The sequence below is a fragment of the Muntiacus reevesi genome, chromosome 9 (assembly GCF_963930625.1).
Source record: "Muntiacus reevesi chromosome 9, mMunRee1.1, whole genome shotgun sequence".
NCBI lineage: Eukaryota > Metazoa > Chordata > Mammalia > Artiodactyla > Cervidae > Muntiacus > Muntiacus reevesi.
Window position 1 is genome coordinate 44,449,848 of NC_089257.1, and position 25,846 is coordinate 44,475,693.

The 25,846-nt window shown below is 45.8% G+C and overlaps 1 protein-coding gene across 1 annotated transcript in view; it reads left to right on the forward strand.

Moving 5' to 3' along the window:
• DNHD1 (dynein heavy chain domain 1) overlaps nucleotides 1-16,571 on the forward strand; it is a 61,348-nt gene extending 44,777 nt beyond the window's left edge. The window contains 16 exon segments of the mRNA XM_065946081.1: nucleotides 6-108; nucleotides 4,271-4,420; nucleotides 4,663-4,845; nucleotides 4,978-5,409; nucleotides 5,624-6,095; nucleotides 10,806-11,081; nucleotides 11,299-11,451; nucleotides 11,629-11,807; nucleotides 11,930-12,892; nucleotides 13,093-13,279; nucleotides 13,446-13,568; nucleotides 13,657-13,858; nucleotides 14,632-14,723; nucleotides 14,872-15,021; nucleotides 15,243-16,027; nucleotides 16,221-16,571. Of these exon segments, the coding sequence (XP_065802153.1) occupies nucleotides 6-108; nucleotides 4,271-4,420; nucleotides 4,663-4,845; nucleotides 4,978-5,409; nucleotides 5,624-6,095; nucleotides 10,806-11,081; nucleotides 11,299-11,451; nucleotides 11,629-11,807; nucleotides 11,930-12,892; nucleotides 13,093-13,279; nucleotides 13,446-13,568; nucleotides 13,657-13,858; nucleotides 14,632-14,723; nucleotides 14,872-15,021; nucleotides 15,243-16,027; nucleotides 16,221-16,571 (4,801 nt within the window).
• Nucleotides 16,572-25,846: the final 9,275 nt, after the last annotated feature.

Here is a 25,846-nt window from a genome sequence, read left to right on the forward strand (position 1 = left end):
TTCAGGATACAGAATGCCCTGCGAAATCTGCAGCTGCTGATTGAGAAGCACAGTGCCCACACCACCCTGGTCTTCAACTTGGAGGAGCAGCTGAAAGGCTCCCATAAGGTAAGGGGGAGAGGAGTTTGAGGCATGAACAGTAGGTCAAAGCAGGAGCCCAAACAATGACTTTGCAGAAAGCAACCAGACTGAACCTTAGTTCTGGTCTCCTGAGAGCCCCACTTCCCCCAGGGGCTGTCTCTAATCCCTGCTGCCTCCTCCTCTAGAACTCAGGCTCAAAGTTCCCTGTGGCACATCTGAGATCAGGCTGATTCCTCTAAATGCATGAAACCCAAGTGTCTGCTTCTGGTTGTCCCTAGTACCTTGACTGTGTGAAGTTCAGTATGCTCCCCAAGCTCTGCAGAGATTCCCATTGGGGATGGGGCAGGATTACATCCTCATGGTCCCCTCTCACTTTAATCCTTTTCTCCTGGATTATCTATTACTCACTGCTGGTTGGCACACCTCTTGTAGCCATACAAATTTATATACTTTATATACAAAAATGTACACTGTTAGGTATGGTGGGGAAATGCAGATGGGTGATGGCAGTGGGGGCAATTTACATTTTAGAACAGAACCATAAATAGGTTTAAATGGTTTACTAAATCTCAGTGTCCTGTTTTCCCGTCACATTCCTCTACAGGGCATTTCCTAGTGACAGAGTTTTCTCTCCCTGTCCCATCTCCCCAGCACTGCTCCCAATGCTATTCAGTCACCCTATTTTTCCTTTAGAGCTTCCCAAAGACAATGCTCATGTAACAAGAAATTTTTTTTCCAGTCCTTACTCTAAAGTCTGTTGCTTTCTTATACAGAACAATTTCCTTCTTTGAATAAACAAACCGCTCATATCTAGCTAAAATTGGTAGCAGTGGCATCATTACATGTTCTGTAGTCAAACACTCTCAGTTAAAAATGCTTTCCAAAAATAGACATTTTTTTGTTTTGTTTTGTTTCATTTTTAATAAGAGGAGTTCCGATATTGCATTTTTTCCCCTTTCCTGCTTACACAAAACTTTGATGGAGGTTCAGGAGTAACTATAGTGAGATAGTTACTAGTGATCAGTTCACAAGCAGATAATATGGCTTACTTTCTCCCAGGGTTTCAGGTCTTCCGGCTCCCCATGCCTAACCCTCTTCTTCCGATGGGTGTCCTCAGGGTTATCCTTCGGTGCTGGACAACCCCAGGGGCATGGCTTATATAGTATCTACACACATGGTTTTCATTGTGTCCTGTGGAGTCACCATAGTACTGCTGCCCTCCTACCATTTGCCATGGAGGATCACTAACTTAGATTAAAAATTAAGACTCGGTTGAGATGCAAAAAATTAAGAAGTTCATTGATGAACGGGAGTCCTCTTTCCCATGATTTCCAAATTCCAGTTTTCTGTCTCGGGTCTTGCTTTTTCCCCAATTGATTAATACCAGGAATTTTTTATATGGTTTAGGGGAGTTATTATTCTCTAATCCCTGGATCAGAACATAAGAAGCCCCAAAACTGGATAAGAGATGTTCATAGTCTCAGGGACATTCACTTAACAGCCTTAACTGTGTGTACTTGTTTCAGAGTTGCTCACCAGAGGAAATGGCACCACCCTCCACTTAGTCACTTAAGCTGAACCCCAGGAGTCATCTTGGACCCCTCCATCTCTCTTCCCTTTCATAGTCAGTTGGTTCATTTATTTATGACTGTGCTCAGCAAAGCTTAATTGAATTCCATATTTTTTGTGTGAGCACTCATTAATACTTTTGTCCATGTCTACATCTATGCTGGCTTCTTCCCTCATGGCTCAGTTGGTAAAGAATCCGCCTGCAATGCAGGAGACATTTATGCTTACATCTAGGTAGACAGAATTCTCACCTCCACTTTTCTAAGGAGGCCATTCTTTCTTCCATTTTACAGATGAAAAAACTCAGATCCAGAGAGGTTAGGATGAGGATTAAATGAGGCCTTTACATGTAAAGTACTTCAAAGTGCTGGCACATAGCCAGAGCCCAATAAATGTCATCATGTATTGATAGTAGATGGCTTCCTGATAAAGATAAGGCACTCTCCTTGTCCTTCATGGTGCCTAGTTTGCTGGAAGATATAGGCTCGTGCAAGTAATTACAAAACAATGCAAGTCCAGGGTGCTCTGAAGTATCAAGAAAGACTTCCTAAAATTTTATAAGTCTTATGTTGAATTGGTTCATAGTGCTTTTCAGGTCTACTGTATCCTTATACTTCTCTGTATATTTATTCTATTAATTTTTGAGAGCTTGATGTTGAACTCCAACTAAAAATCTTAATTTATCTACTTGAAAAATAATTGAAATATACAGTAGAACTATATGTACCATTGTTCTGTATTTTCCAAGTTTCTAGTAAATGTGTTATCATCTTTTCATAATTTAAGAAAATAAAAAAGAAGTAAAAAAACTTCCTAGAGAGAGCATAGTACCACACTGTGTAGCACGGAGGCATTGGTAAGCACCAAAAGCATTCCTTAAATATGTAAATACAAGAATGAAGTACATCAAGGTTGATAGCTGAAGGTCAGGTGAGATTTGCTATGAAAGGAGGGGGCGGGTGGGAAGAATGCCGCAGGCTGAAGTAACAGCAGGTGCAAAGGCCCAGAGGCAAGTGTGTGTGGGCCAGGTTGGAGGAACTGAAAGTCAGGAATGGCTGGAGAGCACACTGCTGGGAGAGGAAAAGCAAATGAGGTTGGAAAGATGAACAGAAGCCTCCTGGTCACGGAGGTATTGTAAACCAAATGCAACAGTGGAGAGTGTTAAGAGACATGATGATATGATATTTGCCTTTGAGAAAACCAAATAGCCTTGCAGCATGAAAAGCAGATTAGAGGAGGGGGAGGAGGAGTTAGGAAGCCAGTGCAAAAGGTCAGGAGTGAGAGAGCATGGGTGTGGGTCATGGTTTTGGGGATGGAAGTAAACATGAGAGACATATTGGAGATAAAACAGAAAGGCCGAACGTGAGCGGCGGCGGTGGTGGCAGAAATGTTATTCTGTGCTTCTAGTTTTGTGAAGCCGCAGCCAACTAGATTCCTGGAAGATTCTGTGCTTAATGCATCTTTAAAGCCCTCACTCTTGTTTTAAGGGCAGGCATTTTCCAAACAGGTTTGTTTTGCATTCTGTGTGGTGAACAGACGGGAGGTTTTTCTTTTCAGCTGATTGCACTAAGATAGATAGCCTGGAGGGTCTCCTGAAACACGGACCCTGAAACTGCCTTTTTGAAATGAATCCAGGCAAATGTATGACTCAGAAGCTGTTCTGAGGGATGATGTTGGGCCCTGTTCCGTCCGTTCTCTCTCTTTGTCTTACAAAAATAAAAACAATACAACTACAAAAAAAAAAAAAAAACACCACAAAACAAAACAGAAAGGCCTTTCTTGAAGATGGGTTTGATTTAGGGGACTAGAAGAGGTGGAGTCAGGGTAACCATCACGTTTCTTCCTTGGGAAACTTGGATGTATTTTGCCACAGATCTCTGAGAAAAGAATACATGAAGAGATGAATAGGATTTCAAGAGATCTGAGGAGCCATAACCAAATACATTCATTTCTGGATATGTGGAGTCTGAGGGGTCTGTGAGACACTGAAGAGGAAGTTCCCACTAAGCAGATGGATATGGAGGTGTGGGTCTTCGGGAAGAATCTGGCTAGATATAAGGATTTGGAGTTGTTAAAATATAAGTGATAATCAGAGCCATGAGTTTAGGGAGGTACACAAAAAGATGATAAGATAAGGTGACCCTAAAAAGTTTTTGAGAAATATTTAAGGGATAGCAGAGGAAGAGAATGAGGAAGAGCAGCCATAGAAGCCAAAGAAGAACATGGTCTCATGAAAGTCAAGGGAGGAGAATGTTTCAACAGGGAGGAGCTTCTATGATAAATGCCACTAGCGGGTCAAGTAAGATAGATTATCACCCAGTGGTTAAGCATGGAGGCTTTGGATTCAGATTGCCTAGGCCTGTATGGTAGGTCAGAAGCACCCAACCCACTCAGTGAGGCTGCCTGAGTAGATGTATAACTCACAGACTGGAGAATGACAGTTTCAGAGCTCAACACGTATCTGTAGCCTACTTGGAATTCAACTTGGTCACCCTAACAGTCAACTTGGTCATACAACTGTCAGGAGTATGCCTGACTCCAAGCCCAGGTGGGGTCTTCCCTTGGGGTAGTCCCACCTGGCTCACGATCTAGAGCTGCAGAGCCTAAACTCTGTTCACAGAGCCTTGGCAGACTGAATCATCAGCTAGACCAAATCAAGATTCTGTACAAGCGGCAGCTGACAGAGTGTCGGCAGCAGGAGAACCTCATTGAGAACCTGACCAAGCAGCGGGATGCCCTGAAGGCTCAGTATGAGACTTTCCTAGAGCAGGTGAGCTCTTCTACCACCTGCCCTGCACTGATCCCCTCTCAGAAGGGGACAACCTCTCGTAGGATGCCCAGAGGAGAGGATGGGTTGACTTATCATGGAGTCTCCTGGGGCAGAGGTAATAGGATGGCTTGGGGTGTGGTCTCTTGGAAACCCTAGGAGAAGATGATTCCTCCTGGAAATACCTTGAAGGAAGAGAGGAAATTCTGGGAGCTCACTTCAGCTACACATCTCTCCTCGTTTAGATGGGCAAGGCATTTCTGGGGCCCCTGAGCCAGCTGCAGGTGACTGACTTTGAGGAGATACGAAGTTATCGAGCACCAGCAGAGTCTGTGGTCCGGGTGACCGATGCTCTGTGTGAGCTCTTCCACCGTGAGACAGGCTGGGCCAGCGCCAAGCAGCTGCTATGCTCTGAGGATTTTTATCAGGTAAGAAATGTGGGGCTCCATGGAGGAGGAGAGATGGAGGCGTGAAGCGGCAACTTGGCAGAGCGAGGCTGTTGGGGCAGGATCAGAGCATCCATGTCTTCCCCCACCCCTCTTAAACACACACTCCCCCAGGAGCTGGTGTTCTTCCCCAAGGAGAAGATGACAGACGCAGAGATGATCAAGTTAAACCTGGCTCTGAAAGCTCCAGGCATGAGTGACGCAGACTTGCGGGCAGTGAGCATACCTGTAGCAAGTCTGGCAGCCTGGCTCTGGGCCGTTCTGTGCTACGGGCTGGCACAGCGCCGAGGACTCCCCACGGGCCTGCTGCTGCGGCAGGTGGAGACGACACTGGCTCGGGAGCAGGCCCGCCTGGGCCAGTACCAGTTCCAGGCCCAGGAGCTTCTAGAGCACAGTTTGGCCCTCTCCAAGAATCTGGAAAATGCCCAAAATTCCCACAAGCGTGTGGTTGAGAATCTGGGGCAGGCTCAGTGTGGCCAACATCACAAGTGGCCGGTTGAGGCTGCCCTGCTCATGCCTATGCATTCCTGGACTATGGAGCTCCAGGTAACCAGCTCCTTCTAGATTGCCCCCTAAAGCTCATTTCTGCACTGCAGACCACTCCTCTGCCCCTCCCCATGCCCTCACTGCCTCCCTCTGTCCCACTCTGCCCTCCTTGCACGCTTCCCCCCACACCCTGCCTCCCTCCCTCTCCGCCAGACCATCTACCTCTGCCCTCCCCACCTGCCTACACACCGTCTGGTTTTCCCTTCCACACCAGAAGTTGAAGGGTCACTCCTCCACGGTGCTCGGAGATGCCGTCTTGTGTTCAGCTGCCATCAACTACCTGGGTCCCTTCCCACCAGTGCGACGCCAGGAGCTGTTTGACAAGTGGCTGGCTCTCTGCAGGGGCTGTCAGGAGCCACTGGGCCCAGATGACGTGGCGCAGGCACTGAAGCAGATGCAGAAATCTGTCACCACGTTGCCAAAGAATCCCCTGCTCTCCACACGCTCTCCCTTCAGCCTTGTGTCCTTGTTGAGCTCCGAATCTGAACAGTTCCAGTGGGACCGAGACATGAAGCCCCAGGCAAAGTCAGTCCGCCTGGCAGCGCTGCTTTTGCGAAGTCGCACTCACTACTTCAGTTGCCGTTGGCCCCTGCTGCTTGACCCCGGCAACGAGGCCCTCATCTGGCTGAAGCCGCTGCCTCTGGAAGAGCCTGGACGCTTGGCCACCGGTCCCACCAACGGCACAGGTAAATCCAGGGATAGTAAACACAACACTTCTTGGTATCTGAGCTGCTCAACACTCTCAGCCACATGCACTCTTCACTTTCACAATGAAGACACTAAATATTCATAGCCAGGGTATCCCAGATTTCTTCAGCCAATATGATATTAATAAATCAGGTCACATGTATATTTTTGGGCCCATACTGCAATGATTGTGAATCTATGTGGCTGACCATAATTTCCACTTCCTGGTCTGCTCAGCACTATTAGAACTTTGGACTATGACTCAGAGCTTTCCTATTCAAATTTATCAGGAATTCTGGGGAAATATTTCCATTGGTTCTGCTTGGATCAGGGACCCATCTGGGTAGAGCATCAGAAAGAGCATTTCCTAGGGGAAGGAAGAAAGACTGTTTATTTCCCAAAGGAAGGGGCTGAAGGTTGTACTGGTGAAAATAATAGACTTCTAGAACAGGTGTATAATAAAGTGGTCTGTAACCGGGGCTCTATAAGCAGACTACATGGGTCAAATATTTGCACTTTGCTAGCTGTGTGACCTAAGGCAAGGTATTTAATCTCTCTAAAGCCTAAGTTTAAAAAATATTAAAAAGCAGAGACATTACTTAGCCAACAAAGGTCCATTTAGTCAAGGCTATGGTTTTTTCAGTAGTCATGTATGGATGTGAGAGTTGGTCTATAAAGAAAGCTGAGCATCGAAGAATTGATGCTTTTGAACTGTGGTGTTGGAGAAGACTCTTGAGAGTCCCTTGGACTGTAAGGAGATCCAACCAGTTCATCCTAAAGGAGATCAGTCCTGAGTGTTCATTGGAAGGACTGATGTTGAAGCTGAAACTCCAATCCTTTGGCCACCTGATGCGAAGAGCTGACCCCTGATGCTAGGAAAGATTCAAGGCAGGAGGAGAAGGGGATAACAGAGGATGAGATGGTTGGATGGCATCACTGACTCAATGAAGATGAGTTTGGGTAAACTCTGGGAGTTGGTGATGGACAGGGAGACCTGGTGTGCCGCAGTTCATGGGGTCGCAAAGAGTCGGACACGACTTTGGCGACTGAACTGAACTGAAAGCCTAACTTTGTTTGCTAATAAAATCAGGGTCTTATGACCATCTCATAAAATGTTGTGAGAATTAAGATATCCATGAAAAAAGAGTTCACACAGTGCCTAATGTATAATAAGTTCTCAAAAACATTAGTCATTATTTGTTGTTGTTGCTGTTTAGTTGCTGAGTCATGTCCGACTCTTGGTGACCCCATGGACTACAGCATGCCAGGCTTCCCTGTCCTTCACTCTCTCCCAGAGTTGGCTCAAATTCATGTCCATTGAGTCAGTAGTCATTATTACTACCAGTGTCTTACTGCTGTCAATATTACAGTTCATCCCTTGGTTGTCCAGTATATGACTTTCTGTTGTGCTCATACGCCATTACAAAAACATCCACTATATAGCTAGCACACATGTAGCCATAAATTAATTTACCCCCTCTCTAATAAGAGACACCCAAAAGAAACATCTAGCTGCCATATCCAATTCTGAGTCCTGAAACTCTGAATAATCTCTTGATCAGATCTGGATATGGCTTTTCATGGTGGTTCTGTAAACTATCCTAGATTAAGTGAATCTCACCTTAAGAATACACCTGATAAGCAAAGAGAAGCAAAATCAAATCAAGATAACTAATAAACATCTGTTTAGAAACTTGGAAAGGGTGAGAAATACACATTATATTGGTCTATAGCATATACTGTGCAATGCCAGACAGAAAGTAAAAGATTAGCATCATTTCACTGGCTAATTGAATTCACAGGAGTGAGTTCCTGGACAGCCGGTTCAGCTGCCCTGAGTTCTGATAAAAAGTATAATTTTCCTTGCCCATTGCCCCCCAGAAGTATCTGTGAGAGGAAGATCAGGCAAGAGTACCCTGTTGGTAGCTGTTATACCATAAATGTCCACTTCCTATTGGAATGGGTATGGGGGCTTAGGATGTGCTGTAAAATTAAGCAAACACTTATTACCAGATTGGGGAATTTCTGGTTAATCCCCTAAAATCTCTCTTTTCCCCTCCAGATTTCATTTGTAAAGACTCTATTAACTGATGCCAGAACTCTTGCTATATTCTCATTGTTGAATTTAAGCCCCAACTTCTGGCTTCTGGCTCTTAACATTGGTTCTGGGGACTCCACCTATTCCACTAAGCCTTAGTGTAACTGTCATCCACCTAAACCTTGGCCTTCACCTCAGGGCTGTAGTAAGAAAATAGTATTAGGGGGGAGCTTAGGCTGAGGCTCCTGGCCATGGAATGCAGCCCCTACTTGGAAGTATGTGGATCAAAAGGGGAAGAGAGACTACTCTTGTCAGGCAGGGAATGCAGGGAGAGAAGTGCTTGTGATGAATCTGGAGGCATCCCTGATTTTCCAGTAGCCTGTGATTTCCTATTCCATGTGATATGATGTACAGAATCATTTTTTATGTCGGCAACGTGCATGAGTATCTGATCATGTGTGATTTAACACTGCTTGATATGAGAAGAAAGGAATTCCCTTGAAGTTCTTTCTGGAGATTGTTTCACTAAGAAGAGGTGTAGCCAGCTTGCTCCAGCATCTTCTACCAAGTCCACTAAAGTTCAGTGAGCCCAGGGGCCAAGTCCCATGAGATAAGCCAGCTTTTTAGCTGCACATAGCCTAGCCACCTTACCGGTAAGGAAAAGAAAAATCCTCACTGCCGCTTACTACCTGTAACAAAAATCCCACTCACCATGGCTTAAACAAATGGACTTATTTTATTGGATAAGTCCTTCTTATCCAATAAAAAGGACTGGGATAAGCAGGTGTAGGGCTTCAGTGTTGCCTCCAAGCACCCAGAATCTTCTAGCTTTCTGGCCTATGACCCTTGGTATAGTCATTTATCACATTGTTGTGGGTTGGATGGTGCCTACCCAAAAGATGTATCCTCATCCTAACCTCCAGAACCTATGAATGTGATGTTTTTTGGAAAAGGAATCTTTGTAGATATAATTGAGTTAAGGGTTTGCAATGAGGCCATCCTAGATTTCCAGGGTTGGCCTAAATCCAGTGATAAGTGTCCTTATAAGAGATAGAAGATAAGGCATGGGTGCACAGAGGAAGGCCATGTGAAGGGAGAGACAGAGGAGTTATGTAGCCACGAGCCAAGGAGCTCCTAGAACCACCAGAAGCTGGAAGAGGCAAGAGAGAAATCTTCCTTAAAGCCTTCAGAAGGAGTGCAATTTTGCCAACACCTTGATTTTGGATTTCTGGTCTCAAGGCCACTAAGAGAAGAAATTTCTATTGTTTTAAAGTCACCGTATTTGCTATCAAATGCTACTATCCCTCCAAGTGTCATGTCAGAGGTGCTCCTAGCCAATATCTGTCCCTTTTATCAGAAAAATAAAAGATATTCCAGAAATCTGGATAGCCAGATGCACAAATAGCATATATCACTTATATGTGGAATCTAAAAAAATGATACAAATGAATTTATTTACAAAACAGACATATTTATAGAAAATAACATTATGGTTACTAAACGGAAAGGAGGGGGAGGATAAATCAGGAGTTTGGAATTAGCAGATATTAATATACACTGCTATAGATTGAATAGATAAACAACAAGGACATACTTATAGCACAGGGAACTATATTCAATATCTTGTAATAACCTATAATGGATAAAATCTGAAAAAGAATACACATATATATATTTGAATCATTTTGCTGTGTACCTGAACCTAACAGCACTATAAACCAACTGTACTTCAATAAAACAACAAAAACAAACAAACAAAACCCATAAAATGGTAAGCCTGGAAAAACACCCAAGTCCCCGTTGAGCACTGCAACTCGTGATTTTAGTCTCCATTTTAGCCCGGTATAACTCTGAGCAGAGTGTCTGGTCAGGTTTCTAACCTACTAAACTGAGAGATAATAAATGGGTGTTGTTTTTAGCTGTTAAGTTTGTGGTAATTTGTTAAGCAATAGGAAACAAACACATCAGATTGTGGGTCTGGCAACCTCTACTTGCCCATTTCTTAAACACTTAATTTTTTTTAAAAAACTTAAAATTCTTAAATTTCCCAACATAAAACAAAACAAAAAACTATTCATCTTTTCCAGCTCCTGCAGTAGAGGAGGCAAAAGAGAAGGGGATTGCAGACAGATGTTGGTTAACCAACCACCTGTGTCCACAGCACTGCCCATGTTTGTGGCCAAGGCCACAGTTTATGGACTTTCTTTTACAAATTGATACTTCCAGGCACTGATCTCTATGCTAGGGGTGACTCTTCTAGTTGTTAGTGACAGGATTAGCTCAGGCAAAAAGGGAAATGCACTGACTCATCTAGCCAACCTACAGAAAGGCAGAAATGGAGCTAGTTTCAGGGGTGACTAGAACCCCTCCCTGGAATTTTCTAGTTCCTGGGAGCTACCCTCTATGAGTGCTTGCCAGGTGCCAGTGGAGCGCTTTCTGTGCGTTGTTTCCCGTCATCGTCACAGGAACCCTATGTGGTGTCAGTAATGCACTAATATCAACCCATTTTGCAGATGAGAAAACTGAGTCGTAGAGAGTTTAAGTGACTTTCCTAAGGTGTCTTCCTGCAGACCAGACCTTCCTTCATGAGCTGGAGTCCTTGGGTGAATAGGGCTCCCCAGGAGCCCGATTCCCTCCCTGAAAAGAGTGCCTCTTCATCTTCCTGCCACAGGGAAGGGCTTTAAGAGAAATCAAAAAGGAGAGTCTAAAGAGGAGAACATGGGAGATGAAGATGATGATAGTGATGAGTGTGATAAAACAAAGGAGCAGAAGGCAGAAGAAAGGAGAATCAAGGAGACGAAGGAGGAAAAGGAAGGGCAGCAGGAGCAAGAGGAGAAAGAACAGCAGGATGAGGAGGAAACTCAGTCCCCTCCCCCTCCCGAGCTCCAAGTCTTCTCGGGCGCCAGCCCAGAGCTGGGGCCTAAGCTCCAGGAGGCAGCTGCCCGTGGTGAGAACGCATGCCCTCCGCCCAAGGTCTCCTGCGTCCTCCCCTACTCAGTGGCCCCACAGGCCTCTCAAACCCCAGTCTGACCTCCGCCCCTACCTTCACCCTAGGCACCAATCCTCTGGAAGAAGCCGGGGTTGGAGCCAGACTTCATGCATGGGGGCACCCAGGTGCTGGCATGGTGGGCAAGGTGTCCTTGTCTCCCATCTCCCCCACGCAGGCCTGCCCGTGCTACTGACCAACATGGAGCTGGGCCTGGACTGCCCAGAACTGCAATGGCTACTTGAGCGGGAACAGCTGAGCCCACCCCAGGTGCAGCCTGGCTTCTGCCTCTATCTGAGTACTACTGTCCCCCTCAATGCCTTGGAAAAAGGTGAGGCCCAGTGGGTGAGTTGCCAACAGACCTCTGTGGACACACCAGGGCCCGAGCTTCACTCAATCTGACCTAGAGCGGGCTCAGGACCATAGCCGGTAGCCACATTCCCTGGGCCCCGCACCCCTGGCTCTGCCGAAGGGAAGGGGTTAAGCATTTCTCCTGCGTGACTCCAAGTGCTAGGCTGTGAATTGCTGAAGGGGCTGAATGTGCTGGACCTGGGCGTGAACATGGAAATCCTAGAAGAACGGATGCTGCGGGAAATCTTGTGCACGGAGTGTCCTGAGCTTGAGACCCACTGGTGGGATCTGACCATCAGATTCCTGGACTCCTGGGAAGCTGCAGGGGATGTTGAGGTGCTTGGGGATTCAGTCTATGGGTTGGGATGGGCCCCGGTATGGGGGTAGAGATGAATGTCGCTGACCGGGGAACTACGTGGAGAAGGACCAGATCCATGCAATAAAGTGACTGTTTGTAGGACCGGCTGCTGACGATGCTACTGCTCCAGGGCCCAAGGCGTCAGAAACCAGCCAAGTTCCTGCGAGATGTCGTGAGGGCCCAGGCGGAGCTGTGTCAGCTGCGGGCCCATTTAGAGGACCTAGAAGAGCTGAAGCTGAAGGAGGTGGCACTGTGGGCACCCTATCGGCGTGTGGCCTGGCACGGCATGACCATCATAAAGGCTCTTAACTCACTGCAGAACCTACTACCACTTTTCCGTATGAGTCCAGAGGATTGTCTGGCTGCCACCAAGCAGGCTCTGAACAGCATAAAGGGTGAGATTCACCGGCGGGAGGAAGTAACCTGCCGTTTGCTGCAGCTGAAGAGGCAGCTGACCCACCAGCTCCTAGGCAGCACTGTGGCGACACTGGGCCTGACCCGAGTACCCTTGGTGGCCGTCTTGGGTGCTTTGGCTCTGTTGCGAGTGGCAAGGAAGGCACCGGAGCTGGAGAGGTTGGCCCTCTGGCCTGGACTGGCAGTCTCTCCCAGCACAGGCTGTGAAAAACCAGCCCCAGGTGTGGCTCGACCGGTCTGGCTAGGGCTGAGAACCTGGCACGAATGTGAGATGTTAGAGGTGCTGCCCCCATTTGCTGGGCTGTGCGCATCCCTGGCGGGCCATGCCAGTGTTTGGCAGGCTTACCTGTCGCTATCATCCAGTGTGCTGGGCCCTGCACCAGGGCCGGGGGCTCACCCACTGAGCCTCCTCCAGAAGCTGATCCTGTGGCGTGTGCTGCGACCTGAGTGCCTGGTCAGCACCCTGGCCACCTTCACCACCAGCCTTCTGGGCCGGCCCCTGGATGAAAACCTGAGTGCCCACACCATCCCCTTTGAACATACTCAGGCTACTCAGCCCATACTGATCTTGTTGCCACCACCCGGTCATCCCACTGCCACCCTGCATCACCTGACCGTGATCCAGAAGCTGGCTGCCAGACATAAGCAGGTTTGAGCCCTAGCCTCTTGGCCACAGAGTGACGGGGATTTTAGGGCTGGGGTGGGTGGTGGGCCCACCCCCTCCAGCATTCTCATGGATCTTTCTGGATTACTCAGGGACTTTCTGGGTTATCTGTGGCATTACTCTGAGTCCTTTGGGTCATCCTAGGATCTCTTTGAGTTACTCTGCCATTTGTTGTTGGTCTCCAGGGGAAGAAGCATCTGAAGGTGATAGCTCTGGGCTCTGAAACCTGGGATCCAGTCTCCATCGTGATCAGCTCTCTCCATAAGGCTATGCTCAGGGGGGAATGGCTGGTGCTGGAGAACTGTCATCTTATGCCTCACTGGCCAAAAGAGCTGCTGCAGCCCTTGCTGGGATTGTTGGATGGAGCCAAAGGTGGGTTTGCTGTCTAGAGATGGCTTCTAGCACTTTTATCCTGCACTTGGGCCTGAGCCTGAACTTGGGTCTCATGGTCTATCCCCTCATCCCCTTTGTATGACCCCTTAGCCTCAAGTCTGATCCCTGTCCAGCAATTGATCTCAGCCCCATGTCTGACCCCTAGAGGTCTCGGACCTGGAGTTAGACCTGCTTTTTGCTCAACAAGAAAATGGGAATGTGGCTGCTGTCCACAGGGATTTCCGTCTTTGGCTTACTGTGTCCGCAGAAGCTACTGCTTCCTTGCCAGGTGAGGAAGGAGCTTCCCCATGGGCTCTTGGATTGGAGCCCAGAGGACAACTGCACTGTGCTGACCCAGCACTTTCCTTCCTCCCCAGCCGTGCTCACTCAGCACTCCATGCCTGTTTTCTGGGACCAGTCCCTGGAGCTGGGCCATGTCCTGGTCGACAATATGGAGCTAGTCCAGCAAGGATTCTCTGTGCAACCCCCAAGCAGGCTGCTGCCTCTGGTTCTCCTACATGGCCTCCTGCTACACCGGCAGCTCTACGGAATGAAGCTGCAGGCTCACAGGGGGCACTGGTGAGGGACCCCCCCCCCCCCCATCCTGCTCTGTCAGTCTCTCAGCAAACACTGAATATTTTTCACATGCTGGGATTCTTCTCTGGGGAGCTCCAAAATATGAGGGCAAGGAGAAGTCAAGGAAGTCTTCTCCAAGGACTTGGGAATCTTGCTTCGAATTGAGTTCCGACAGCAAGGGCAGATGAGGAGGAGAGGAGGCCTTTCTGAGCAGAGGGGACTGAGCTTAGCAGGAGCGAGAAGGCTTCAGTGTGGTTGAGGTGGACATGCTGGGGGTCGGTGGGGAGAGGAGAGGCTTGTGGGACTGACTGGATCCTGAGGACAGTGGGAAGCCACTAAAGGGCTTTAAATAGAAGAAACATGATCCCATTTGTCTGTTGGAAAGATCAGTCTGGCAGCAGTGTGGAGAATGGACCAGATGGGGTGGGCTGGAGGCAAGCAGAATAGTTTTGGGAGGCTCTGGCAGTATCAAGAAACGAGATCGTGGTATAAGTGGTTGGGACTAGAGTAGTCACAGTGGGGAGAGAGTAAATATGGGGTGAGAAAGAAGGAAGAGTCAAGGATGGGTCTCAGATTTCGGCATTGGACAACTTGGTGGCTGGTGTGGGGGGAAATGATGATTTCAGTTGAAAGGAAATTTGAGGTGCCAAGTGGCAATGACTAGTAAGCCTCATGGGTCTGGAGCTCAGGAGAGAAGTTTGGGCTAGAGAGAAAGATGTGAAAATCCTCAGCATATAGACAGTTTTGAAACCCGACTTCCTGCTCTCCACCCTCAGGAGTCAAGTGACCCTGACCCACGTCCTGCAGATCCAAGACCAGCTGTGGGCCAGCCTTAGCAATCCTAGTGTTGCCATGAGGGAGCTGGCCGGTGAGACTCCTCTTGTCCCCCCTCCTAGGAGAGCCCAGAAGGGAGTGGGCTGGGGGAGCACTGAGATGGGACATAATCTACTACTTCCGTTTGGGAGGTGGTGGAAATGGGAGGGGCTGAAACTGAGGGGCTCTGACCTCACCCTCAGCTTCGGTTTTCTATGGGGGTCCTGTGGGAGATGACAAGGACAGGGAGGTCCTGATTAGCCTCACGCGAGCCTGCCTGAGCTCCAGCAGCGGGAATGGAGCCCAGCCACACACACCTCAGTATCTGCTGGCCACTCTGATGCCCAGCCCAGGTGAGCTGCAGTCAGGTATCTGTGTTGGGGCGGGAAGCAGCACAGTAAAGCCACCTTGCTCAAGGGAAGATAACAAAGGTACCAATAAAGGTATAGAAAGGAGGCTATTCACACAGTTATGGGATAATGATGGGTTCAAGTGTCAGAGGAAGGCCTACTCCTTGGGTTTGGGGTGGAAAGAGATGGTCTTTGTCTCTCACCCCTCCTCTCCAACCCCTAAGAACTAGAGCTGGATGCTCTGGAGGAGTGCAAGGCTGAGATGCACCTACTGCCCTCACCGCCTGAACCCCGGATCTGCGGACTGAGTGTTGGCTCCCAGACCTGGCTGTTGCGACGCCAGAGCCGCGCCATCCTGAGTGCGCTGCAGCGGTGTTCACCAACTTGGGTGCCCGCGGCCCGCGGGACCTCGCGGCGTGCCGAAAGGCGGCTGCGGCAACGCCTGGCGCAAGCCAAGCGGAGGCTGGAGTCACTGCAGGCTCAGCTGACCGAGACCACGCGCCAAGAGGAGTCTGGCGTGGGGTTTGGGGAGCTGGGGCTGAGTGCGCCGCTGCCGCTGGAGGGCTTCCTCAAGATGGAGGTGCTGGAACTGAGCCAGCTGGTGGGCGCGCTGCAGAGGGACCTGGATTGCCTGCTGCAGCAGCTGAAGGGCGCGCCTCCGTGTGCCGCCCGGCGCTGTGCCGCGGTGGCTCAGGCTCTCTGGACTGGCCGCCTACCCCCGCCTTGGCAACCGCACGCGCCTGCCGGGCCGCAGCCGCCCTGGCACTGGCTGCGGCAGCTGTCGCGCCGTGGGCAGCTGTTGGTTCGCTACCTGGGTGTGGGAACCCAAGTACCAGAGCGCATCTTTCACTTGTCAGCCTTTTGCCACCCGCGCCGCCTGCTGCTGTCCCTGCGTTGGGAAGCTACCTTTACTGTGGTCGCCCCGACAAATTTCCTAGCTTGCAAAGTCTCCAGCTCCAGTCAGCTCCCCCACAAACGTCAGGAGCTGATCAGTCCTCTGCACTTCCAGGTATCTTCGTGCTGCCCCTTCGTTTCCAGTTCTGCTCCTTCAAATCCCTGGTTACACCTCGCAGTGTAGTTAAGCCCCTTACCGTAGCTTCTCTTGGTTCTACTTCCTCAGTAGCTCACCTGCTTCTCTGATCCGACTCCTCCGGGACCCCTTAGTTTCTTAGCCTTGCCTGACCAGTTTCTGGCGCCCCCAGGTGGCGAACAGCCCACATCCCACGGTTCCAGAGATGGGGCTGCTGCTGATTGGACTACAGCTTCACAACGCCAAGTGGGACCCGGTAGCAGGGGCCTTGCAGGACAGCTCCTCCAGTCAACCCAGCCCTCTGCCTCCCGTCAGCGTCAGTGCCCAGGCCCTAGGGGCCAATGACCTGCCACCCCGAGGCGGCCTGGCAGTGTATTCCTGTCCTGTGTACTTGGAAGGGCCCCTGGGCACCGCTAGGCTGCACCGGAGGAAGGTCCTGATGCACCTGCCCCTGCCCACCAAGCTCAGCCCCGCCACCTGCATCCAACGGAGAGTCCACGTGTGCAGCCCTCCGTTGTCCTGAGCCCTCGGCCAAAATAAAGTTGGACTGATTTGATGAAACGTTTCTGAGACTTATAAGGGATGTAGCTGTGTGCACACAGACAAAGTGACACTCTGAGGGGAAAACTGTGTGTACATCTGAGAAAGAGGAGGGCTATTCACACTGAAGGTAGAAGAGGGTGTGTGCCTGGCACTTGGGGAGAGGCAAGTGTGGGGACACTGTGGGGAGATGGACCTGGGGTTAGTCCTGTCTCCAAGGGGCTAGGCAGATCTCAGGATGGCTAACACATAGGACTTTGAAGCACTTTTGAGAGCACAATTGTGCTCTCAGCTCCATGCTAAACCCACAAGGGATATTTTTAAAGGGAGAACATTAGAACTCAAGATCATTTCCTCAGGCAGTTAGTAGTGCCTGGGAATGCCCCAATTCTGCCCAGCTAGTCATCCCCGCAAGATGTATTCTCAGCACACACACGAAGAAACAAAAGCAAAATAAGACACAAGGTCCTATGTTCTTTCAATGGTCATTTATGAGCCCTCCTCTGAATGAGGTGCTCTTCCAGGCACTGATGAGGTTGTTCTAATGCTGGGAGACAATAAAAAGGCCAACATATAAATGAGTTAAACTTGATGATTTTTAAGTGCTATAAAGAAAACAAAACAGGCTGATGTGTTGGAGTGTGACTAGAGGGGAGCAGTTAATCTAGTTTGGGTGGTCAAGGGAGGCTTGCTGAATATTTGAGAGGGAGCTATTTGAAGATCTAGGAGTAGATCTGCTAGATCTAGGAGGAGAAAATCTAGGAGTACCTATCTTTCAGATAGAACCTTCAGCAGATGCGAAGAGCTTGAGGCAAGAACAACCTGGGGTGTTTAAGGAACAGAACATGCAGCTGTAACACGTGAGTGAGGGGCAGAGTGAGCCGAAAGTATGGAAAGGTATAAACCGGAGCGGATTGTGATGATGAGCTTGTATTTTTAAAAGTGTAAGAAGGAATCTACTGGAGAGTACTAGAAGGGAAATTATCTTTTTCAAACATCATTCTGGTTGTTCTGTGGTGGGTGGATGTGTATGTGTGCTCAGTTGCTCAATTGTGTTTGACTCTTTGCGACCCATGGACTATAGCCCACAAGGCGTCTCTGTCCATGGAATTTTCCAGGCAAGAATACTGGAGTGGGTTGCCATTTTCTACTCCAGGGGATCTTCCTGACCCAGGGACCAAACCCTGTGTCTCTTGCGTCTCCTGCAGTGGCAGGCGGATTCTTTACCACTGTGCCACATGGGAAACCCATGGTGGGTGGATGGATGGAAGGAAATCCAGAGTAACAAGGGGGAAGATTTGCTTGGAGGTTATTGAAGTAAATCAAGTGAGAGATGATGGAGTTAAGGTCATAACCATGGAGATGGAGAATTGATGGATTTAGGAAATATTCTGGAGGCAAAGCCAGCAGAACTTACTGACAAGATTGAATGTGAGGGAAAAGGCAAATCTAGGATGACTTGAGCAACTAGGTGGATCATGATGTCATTAAGTGAGATGAGAAATTTGAGAGAGAGACAGGTTGGAGGTAGAGAATCAGGAATTCTGCTTTGATATGTTCAGTTATTAGTTTCGTGATTGCTTCCTACCCCAGCTCAAACCTCTTGGATAAAAGTTGGGTTACAATGTAGCAGACAACACCAGTTAAAAGCCAACACCAGCTCCTCTCCTTGCCCCCAGGCACCAGGATTTACTAGGTACAAATTAATTCCCTTGCTGTATGATTAGGTACGAGCTCTGTGGCAGGAGGAAATGCAGAGATGTATACTGAGCATCAGTGCACAGGCTCTTCAGCTACCCCACTTGCTAGTGACTGCAGTGCAACTGATGTCCTTTAACAAAGGCTGAGCAAAGAGGCAAAAGCTCCCTCTTTCTTCAGAAACTCTCCCCTTTTCTTTTCTATAACCGGGGGCATGGCTATTCCTTCAGGTGAGGAGATTAGCAGAGTATTAAAGAAGTCCTTTTGGATAAATGAACTCTCTGTCCATAGGTACTATTGTCCATATGTACCATATGTTCATCAATACTATTTTCCCCATTGGGAACAGGGAACAATAGTGATACACAAGTAAAACCATCTGCAATGGGTTAGACCAGAAAATTTTCTATAAATCCACATCATTCTCTAGACCAAAATGTATTCTTTTTTTAAACCTAGAATTTCTTCTTTTTTTAATTCATCTTTACTGATGAATAATTGACTGAAATTCACTTTTGAATTATGCACAGCAAATTGTTATTAAACTCAATCAGAGGTTATAAGTACCAACTTAGACAAGTATAGGTTATAAGTAGCAACTGACAGTGTAGCCCAAATACAATGACTGAGTGTAAAAATATTCCAGATTCAACAATTTCACAGTTGAAATTGTCTATCAGATAAATTAAAATCTCAAGGGGAATTCCCTGGTGGTCCAGTGAATAGGACTGTGTTTTCACTGATGAGGCCCAGGTTTGATCCCTGGTCAGAGAACTAAGATTCCACATGCCCTATGGTGTGGCAAAAAAACCAAACAAACCAAACTTAAAACTTAAAAAAAAAAGTCTCATTAGGGAAGTAAAGTCTCAAACAATGAAAGGAAGGAAGAAGTAAGACATGTGACAAAGGGAAGAGATATGTCCCATCCTGTCCTGAAAGATCAGGTGGCGGGGTGAGGGGTAGGGGATGAAGAAGTGGAGTCAAGGGAAGGAGGAATATGATAAAATAAACATGATCTGGGACTTTAGAAGTAAACTGAGGTACTGAGGGCAAAGAGGCTTTTCCTCTTTCCCCTGCCTGTGATTTTAGAAGGTAACTGCTCTGCAACACTGACCTACTGTGGCCACAAGAGCAATAAGAAGGCAGAGTGGCATGGACAGGAAGAAGTGTCCCTTGATCCCTGCGTAGTGCAGAAACTGAATAGAGATCTGTTAAGCTCGAGGGAATATGAGGCAGAGAATCACTGGGGTCTGCAGCAGCAAACAAGAGTTGTTGAGAGGAGGCCAAGTTGGCAGGGAGGGGCAAAAGGCCCCAACAGCTGAAAAAGACAAGACCACGAATTCATGAGCTTTAGAAGCAAATTCTGGCAGGACGCCCAGGTGTGGTACTAGGCCAACCCTACCCAGAGGATTCCAGCGTGTGCATGCCCAAGAGCCAGTATTAGGCCAGGGACCCATTTCTTCTGACATCAAAATGCCACACAAGCCCTCCTTGCAACTTCCACTTTGGAGAGGAACAAAGGTAGAATGCTCAGAATTTTAGAATGTATTTCAAAGTGAACAAATGAAAATGTATTTCTAGCCTCTTCTGGGAGGATGGGGGTGAGACTTGTGAGGCAAATCAGATCAGTAATTGAGAAAGGAGCTAAATTTTATCTGCATATCCAAATTTGTGAGGAAATTTGTGATCTGGCTCTGTACTATATATGAATTAATAATCCAAAGACCAAAAATTTCATTGACTAGTGCTCTGCAGCTCACCTGAAACATTTATATTTCTTTCAGCTTTTCAATTTGAAAATCCTTATTCAGAAATAGCATATATATGGGAAATGTTTGAAACAGAAAAAAAGAAAGTGCCAGTCCATCCACTAATGCCTAAGAAGCCCTGGTAGCTGTAAGTTAGGTACTATAATATTATTATTCCATCACACAGGTCAAAAAACTGAGATACAGATTCAGTCAGTTAGTTATTCAACGTCACAAAGTCAGAGCCAGTTTGTTTTTTACCTTTATTGTTTATTTATATTTCTTTCTTTAAGAAGATTTAGTCTGTAGTATTACAACCAAATAATATCTGGGTCTGATTTTGAGTAAAGTGTACTCTTATTCAGTTTTCAAGTTCTCACTCTACTTGACATACTTTTCTCACTTGGGGAGAGAAAATTGGACCCATTTTAGACCATATGACTATGAGCCTGTGCTTGAGAGCCATGCAAGGAATGGTATTTTGAATGAGTACTTTTAAAAACTTCAAGATGACAAATTCTCTTGCATGGAACCTAAGACAGCATTACCTTACACTGAAATTTTTTCTGGAAGAACAGAGTAAGCATCCAGCACAGTCACCATCAGTCGCCATCAGTATCAGTACTGAGTATTCATTGGAAGGACTGATGCTCCAGTACTTTGGCCACCTGATGCGAAGAACTGACTCATTATAAAAGACCCTGATGCTGGAAAAGATTGAAGGCAGGAGGAGAAGGGGATGACAGAGGATGAGATGGTTGAATGGCATAACCGACTCGATGGACATGAGTTTGAGCAAGCTCCAGAAGTTGGTGATGGACAGGGAAGCCTGGCGTGCTGCAGTCCATGGGGTCACAAAAAGTCGGATACAACTGAGTGACTGAACTGAAGTCACCATCAACCCTGAGGATCTGAACCATTGATTAGAAGGAGAGTCGAGTGTCCCCACTGAATACAGCTTTCTCCAGATGTATGTGAATCCGGTGAAAGAGGCCCCTCTTTGGTCGTGGATGAACAATTAGCCCATCCTTGGGCAGTATGAGTCTGATGGAAGACTGGTTGGTGCCAGCACTAGATGTAGAGACATGGGTCTTTTGAGTGTTTACTCCTTTTAGATTGAACAGATTAACCCATTCTGGGGAGGAGATCCTACATGCCTTATACCAGGTATTGGAACAGTCACTTTCAAATTGCTTATCTCCTTTAATCTTTTTAACAATCCTGCAAGTCAACCCCCCCCCAACACCTTCTTTTGCACTTTTATAAACTGAAATATTGCTGATGTACAATATTATGTAAATTACAGGTATATAATATAGTGACTCACAGTTTTTAAAGGTTATACTCCCTTTATAGTTATTATAAAATATTCAGAGCCAGTTATGGAATCCAGGCATTTGTCTCCAGAATCCATTCTCGATACGGCACTCTTATTGCTTTTAATGTAAGAAATGTTGAGTAGACAGTGGAAAACAAGAGTCCTTATGTATTGTTGGTAGAAGAGTATAATGGTGTATTCTGGGGAGCAATTTGGCAGCACTTAGTGAAATTAATTAAATATAGTATGTCCTAGTAATTTTGCTTCTGGGTTTGTCTTAGGCTCACACAAAAGGAATTGGGAAGTGTTCTGTCCTACTTTGCTTACTAAAAGAGTTTGTGTCAGATGGATATTATTTAAGTGGTTGATATAATTTCATGGTAAAGCCATCTGGGCCTGGAGATTTTGTTTTGTTTTGCTGAGGAAGATTTTCATAACAAAGTCAATTTCTTTAGTAGATATAAGGCTATCAGGCTTTTGACCCCTGAGTTTTCAGAGTTATTTATACATTCTAGATACTTAGTCATATATGTGGTTTGCAAATATTTTCTCTTGGTCTGTAGCTTCCTATCTTAATAGGGTCTTCCACAAAGTGAAGGTTTTAAATTTTGGTGAAATCTCAGTGTATCAGTTTTTTCTTTTATGAATTATGCTTTTGATGCCAAGTTTAAAACTCTTTGCCTCACCTTAGATATCAGAGACTTTCTTCTGTGTTTCTTTCTTTGAGTTTTATCACTATATATCATTTTATCATTTTACATTTAAGTCCATGATCCATTTTGAGATAATTTTTGTACAAGGTGTGAGACTAGGTCAAGACAGATTAAGATTTATGTATGTATGTATATATTTATTTTTGCCTGTGGATGTTCAAGTTCTCCAGCTCCATTTGTTGAAAAGACTTATATTTCCCCCATTGAACTGTGTTTGCACTTTAGTCAAAATCAGCTGGGTGTGGTTGTATTGGTTTGTTTCTGGGTTCTCCATTCTATTGATTTTGTATCTATACTCCCCTCCACTAATACCACACAGTCTTGATTACTGTAGCTATGTAGTAAGTCTTGAAATTGGGTAAACTGATTCCTCCTACTTTGTTCTTCTTTTTCAAAACTGTCTACCTATTCTAGTTCATTTGCCTTTCCATACAAATTTTAGAATCATCTTATCTATGTCTACAAAAAGTCATGCTGGGATTTTGATAGGAATTGTTTTTAAAGCTCTATACCCACGTTGATACACAACTGATGCCTTTACTGCTTTTGCAATCAAGAACATGGTGTCTGTCCATTTATTTGCTTGCATGCATAGAGTCGCTTTGGTCGTGTCCAATACATCACAGCCCCATGGATTGTCCTTTGTCCATGGGAATTTCCCCACTCAAGGATCAAACCAGCATCTCTGACGTCTCTTGCACTGGCAGGCAGGTTCTTTACCCCTAGTGCCACCTGGAAGCCCATTTTTTCAGATCTTTGATTTCTTTCATCACCACTGTACAGTGTTTAGCATAGAAATCCTGCTACTGCTAAGTTACTTCAGTCGTGTCTGACTCTGTGCGACCCCATAGACGGCAGCCCACCAGGCTCCCCCATGTCTGGGATTCTCCAGGCAAGAACACTGGAGTGGGTTGCCATTTCCTTCTCCAGCGCATGAAAGTGAAAAGCGAAAGTGAAGTTGCTCAGTCATGTCTGACTCTTAGCAACCTCATGGACTACAACCTACCAGGCTCCCCTGTCCATGGGATTTTCTAGGCAAGAGTATTGGAGTGGGGTGCCATTGCCTTCTCCGATAGAAATCCTGCAAATGTATTATTTATAGTTAAGTACTTAATTTCTTTTCAAGCAAATGTAAATGGTATTTTAAATTTTAGTGTCTATATGTGTATTTCTAGTGTATAGAAATGCAATTAATTTTTGTGTGTTAATCATTCAGTCGTGTCCGACTCTGTGACCCCATGGGCTACAGCCCGTAAGGTTCTTCTGTACATAGAATTCTCCAGGCAAGAATACTGGAATAGGTTGCCATTTCCTCCTCCAGGGGATATTCCCCACCCAGGGATCGAACCCCAGTCTCCTGCATTGCAGGTAGATTCTTTACTGTCTAAGCCACCAGGAAACGGTATAGACATGCAGTTAACTTTTGTGGTCTTTTATCTTATGAAGCTCAACTCACTTATTCTAGGAATTTTTTGTAGATTCCTTGGGATTGTCTATGAATAAAAATGGTAAAAGTGGAGACCCTTGCATTTTTTTCAGTTTTAGGGGAGAAACATTAAGGTTTTTTCTTTTTTTTTAACCCATTATGTTAGCAGATTTTTAAAAAATAGATGCTCTTTATGAAGTTGAACAAGTTTCCCTCTGTAGTTTTCTGAGATTATGAATGGTTGTTGAATTTTGTCAAATCCTTGTTTATCATCAGTTGATGTAATCCTGTAATTTTTCATTAGCCTTTAATATGGTGGATTACATTGACTGATTTTCTACTATTGAACCAGCCTTTGCATTCCTGAAATAAACTCTTCTGGGCCATGGTATATATTTTCATATATTGCTGGATTCTATTTGCTAACATTTTGTTAAGAATTTTTACATTTATATTGATCAGGATTTTGGTCTGTGTTTACATTCTCTCTTTCTGGTTTTGGTATCAGAGCAATAGCTTCTTAAAATGAATTAGGAAGTTTCCTTCTATTTTCTGAAAAAGATTATGAAGAATCAGTGTTATTTCCTCTTGAAACATTTGGTTGAATTCCCCAGTGAGACAATCAAGGCCTGGAGATTTTTTTCTTGGGAGTTTTAGAATTACAAATTTAATTTCATTAATCGTTACAGGGCTATTTATTTCATACTGCATGAATTATATTCTGATGTCCTTAGGGGGAGGAAAATTGTTCCATTTCAACGAAGTTGTTAAATAAACCTCCAGAGAGTTGTTTGCAGCATTCCTTTATTATCTTTATGTATCTGTCTACACAGTCTGTAGTGGTATTTATTGCTTCCTTCCTGATATTGATAATTTGTGTCTTTTCTCTGTTAGTCCTGCTAGAAGTTTGTAATTTTACTGATGTTTTCCATTTGGTTCTTTCTAGTAGTTTCTATGTTTCTGGCAAGGTTCCCCATCTGTGTATTCACTGAGGCCTTAATTTCCTTAAATTTCTTAGACATATTTTCATTTCATTATTTGGACACATTAATAACAGCTACGGTGAACTATGTGACAGCTAAATCCCATATCAGAGCCCACTAGAGTCAGTTTCCATTGAGTTTCTTTTATCTGGAGTATAAGTTACTGCTTACAATTTCATATTTTTATAATTTTTTTTGTTTTGTTTTTTTATATTTTTATAATTATAATTGGGCCATAATTTCCTGTTTATTTGCATGTCTTGTAATTTGGGGAGAAAACTGGATATTATAGATAATATGCTGTAGAAACATAGAAACTACAAGAACCAAATGGAAATTCGTATTCTGTTATGTTCTGACAATTTGTTGTTGGTGTTGTTATAAAAGAACTTTTGGGATGGGGGGTGGGCTCAAAATGCAAATTTCATATTTCCTGGAATATGTATGCAACAGTTGATATACCTGCTTACTTTTTTTTGGCTTCCAGCAGCTGCTTTTTCAGCCTAGCCTCAAAGCATCTCACCTGCATTTACACAATTTAGTCACTTGTCAAAGATTTGGACAGACTTAGGGGCACATCTCCTCTATAGTTCTTTTGCTTCTGGGACTTTCCTTTTAAATTTCCAGCTTTTCTCCATGGCCAAACCCTGTCTCGTGACACATTAGCTGTCATCCCAAGTTGGACGCGGATTGAGGAATGCACTCAGGCAAAAAAGCAGCAAATTTGCAAACCTTTCCCCAGTGTATTTCTATCATTCAAAGGTAGAATCCTCACTGGATACTGCCAGCTATTTCTGCTAGGTCCCCCTGAGTCTCCACTGTGCATGTGTAATTCAGTGGTCATCCAAGGATTTGGGCTGAGTTTATGTCCATATTTTGGTTTCACCCCTTATACCACTCTCTCTCTTCTAAGATTTCTAGGCTCTTACATTTCCACCAGTTTTACCAGCCCTGAACTCTGTCCTCTGCTATTCTGAGCAAGTAAGGCTGTGGTTTTCTGCTTTTGGAACTTGGGGAAAGGGTGGGGCTGGAAAATGGGGTGGGGAAGGAAAACCTTCAGACAGAAAGACCACAAAGATCACAATTCTTACCCATTGCAGCTAAAGTCTTTCATGGTTAAATTCTCCTCTGCTTTCTGCCTGCTCTTGTTCACTTTCCAGGGCCTTCAAATAGTTGGTTTTTGTTTGTATTTTGTTCAGAGTTTAGAGTTGTTAATTGTGGGATAACTGGCCTAACCAATTAACTTGAAATCTGGAACAAAGACCTTATTACTTTTAAGAGAACATTTATAAGAAAATCCTTCCCCAAATTGTTTGTAGTCACAAGGACTTGGATAATCTAAAGGTCTTTAGAGGAATGGCTAAGCTAAATG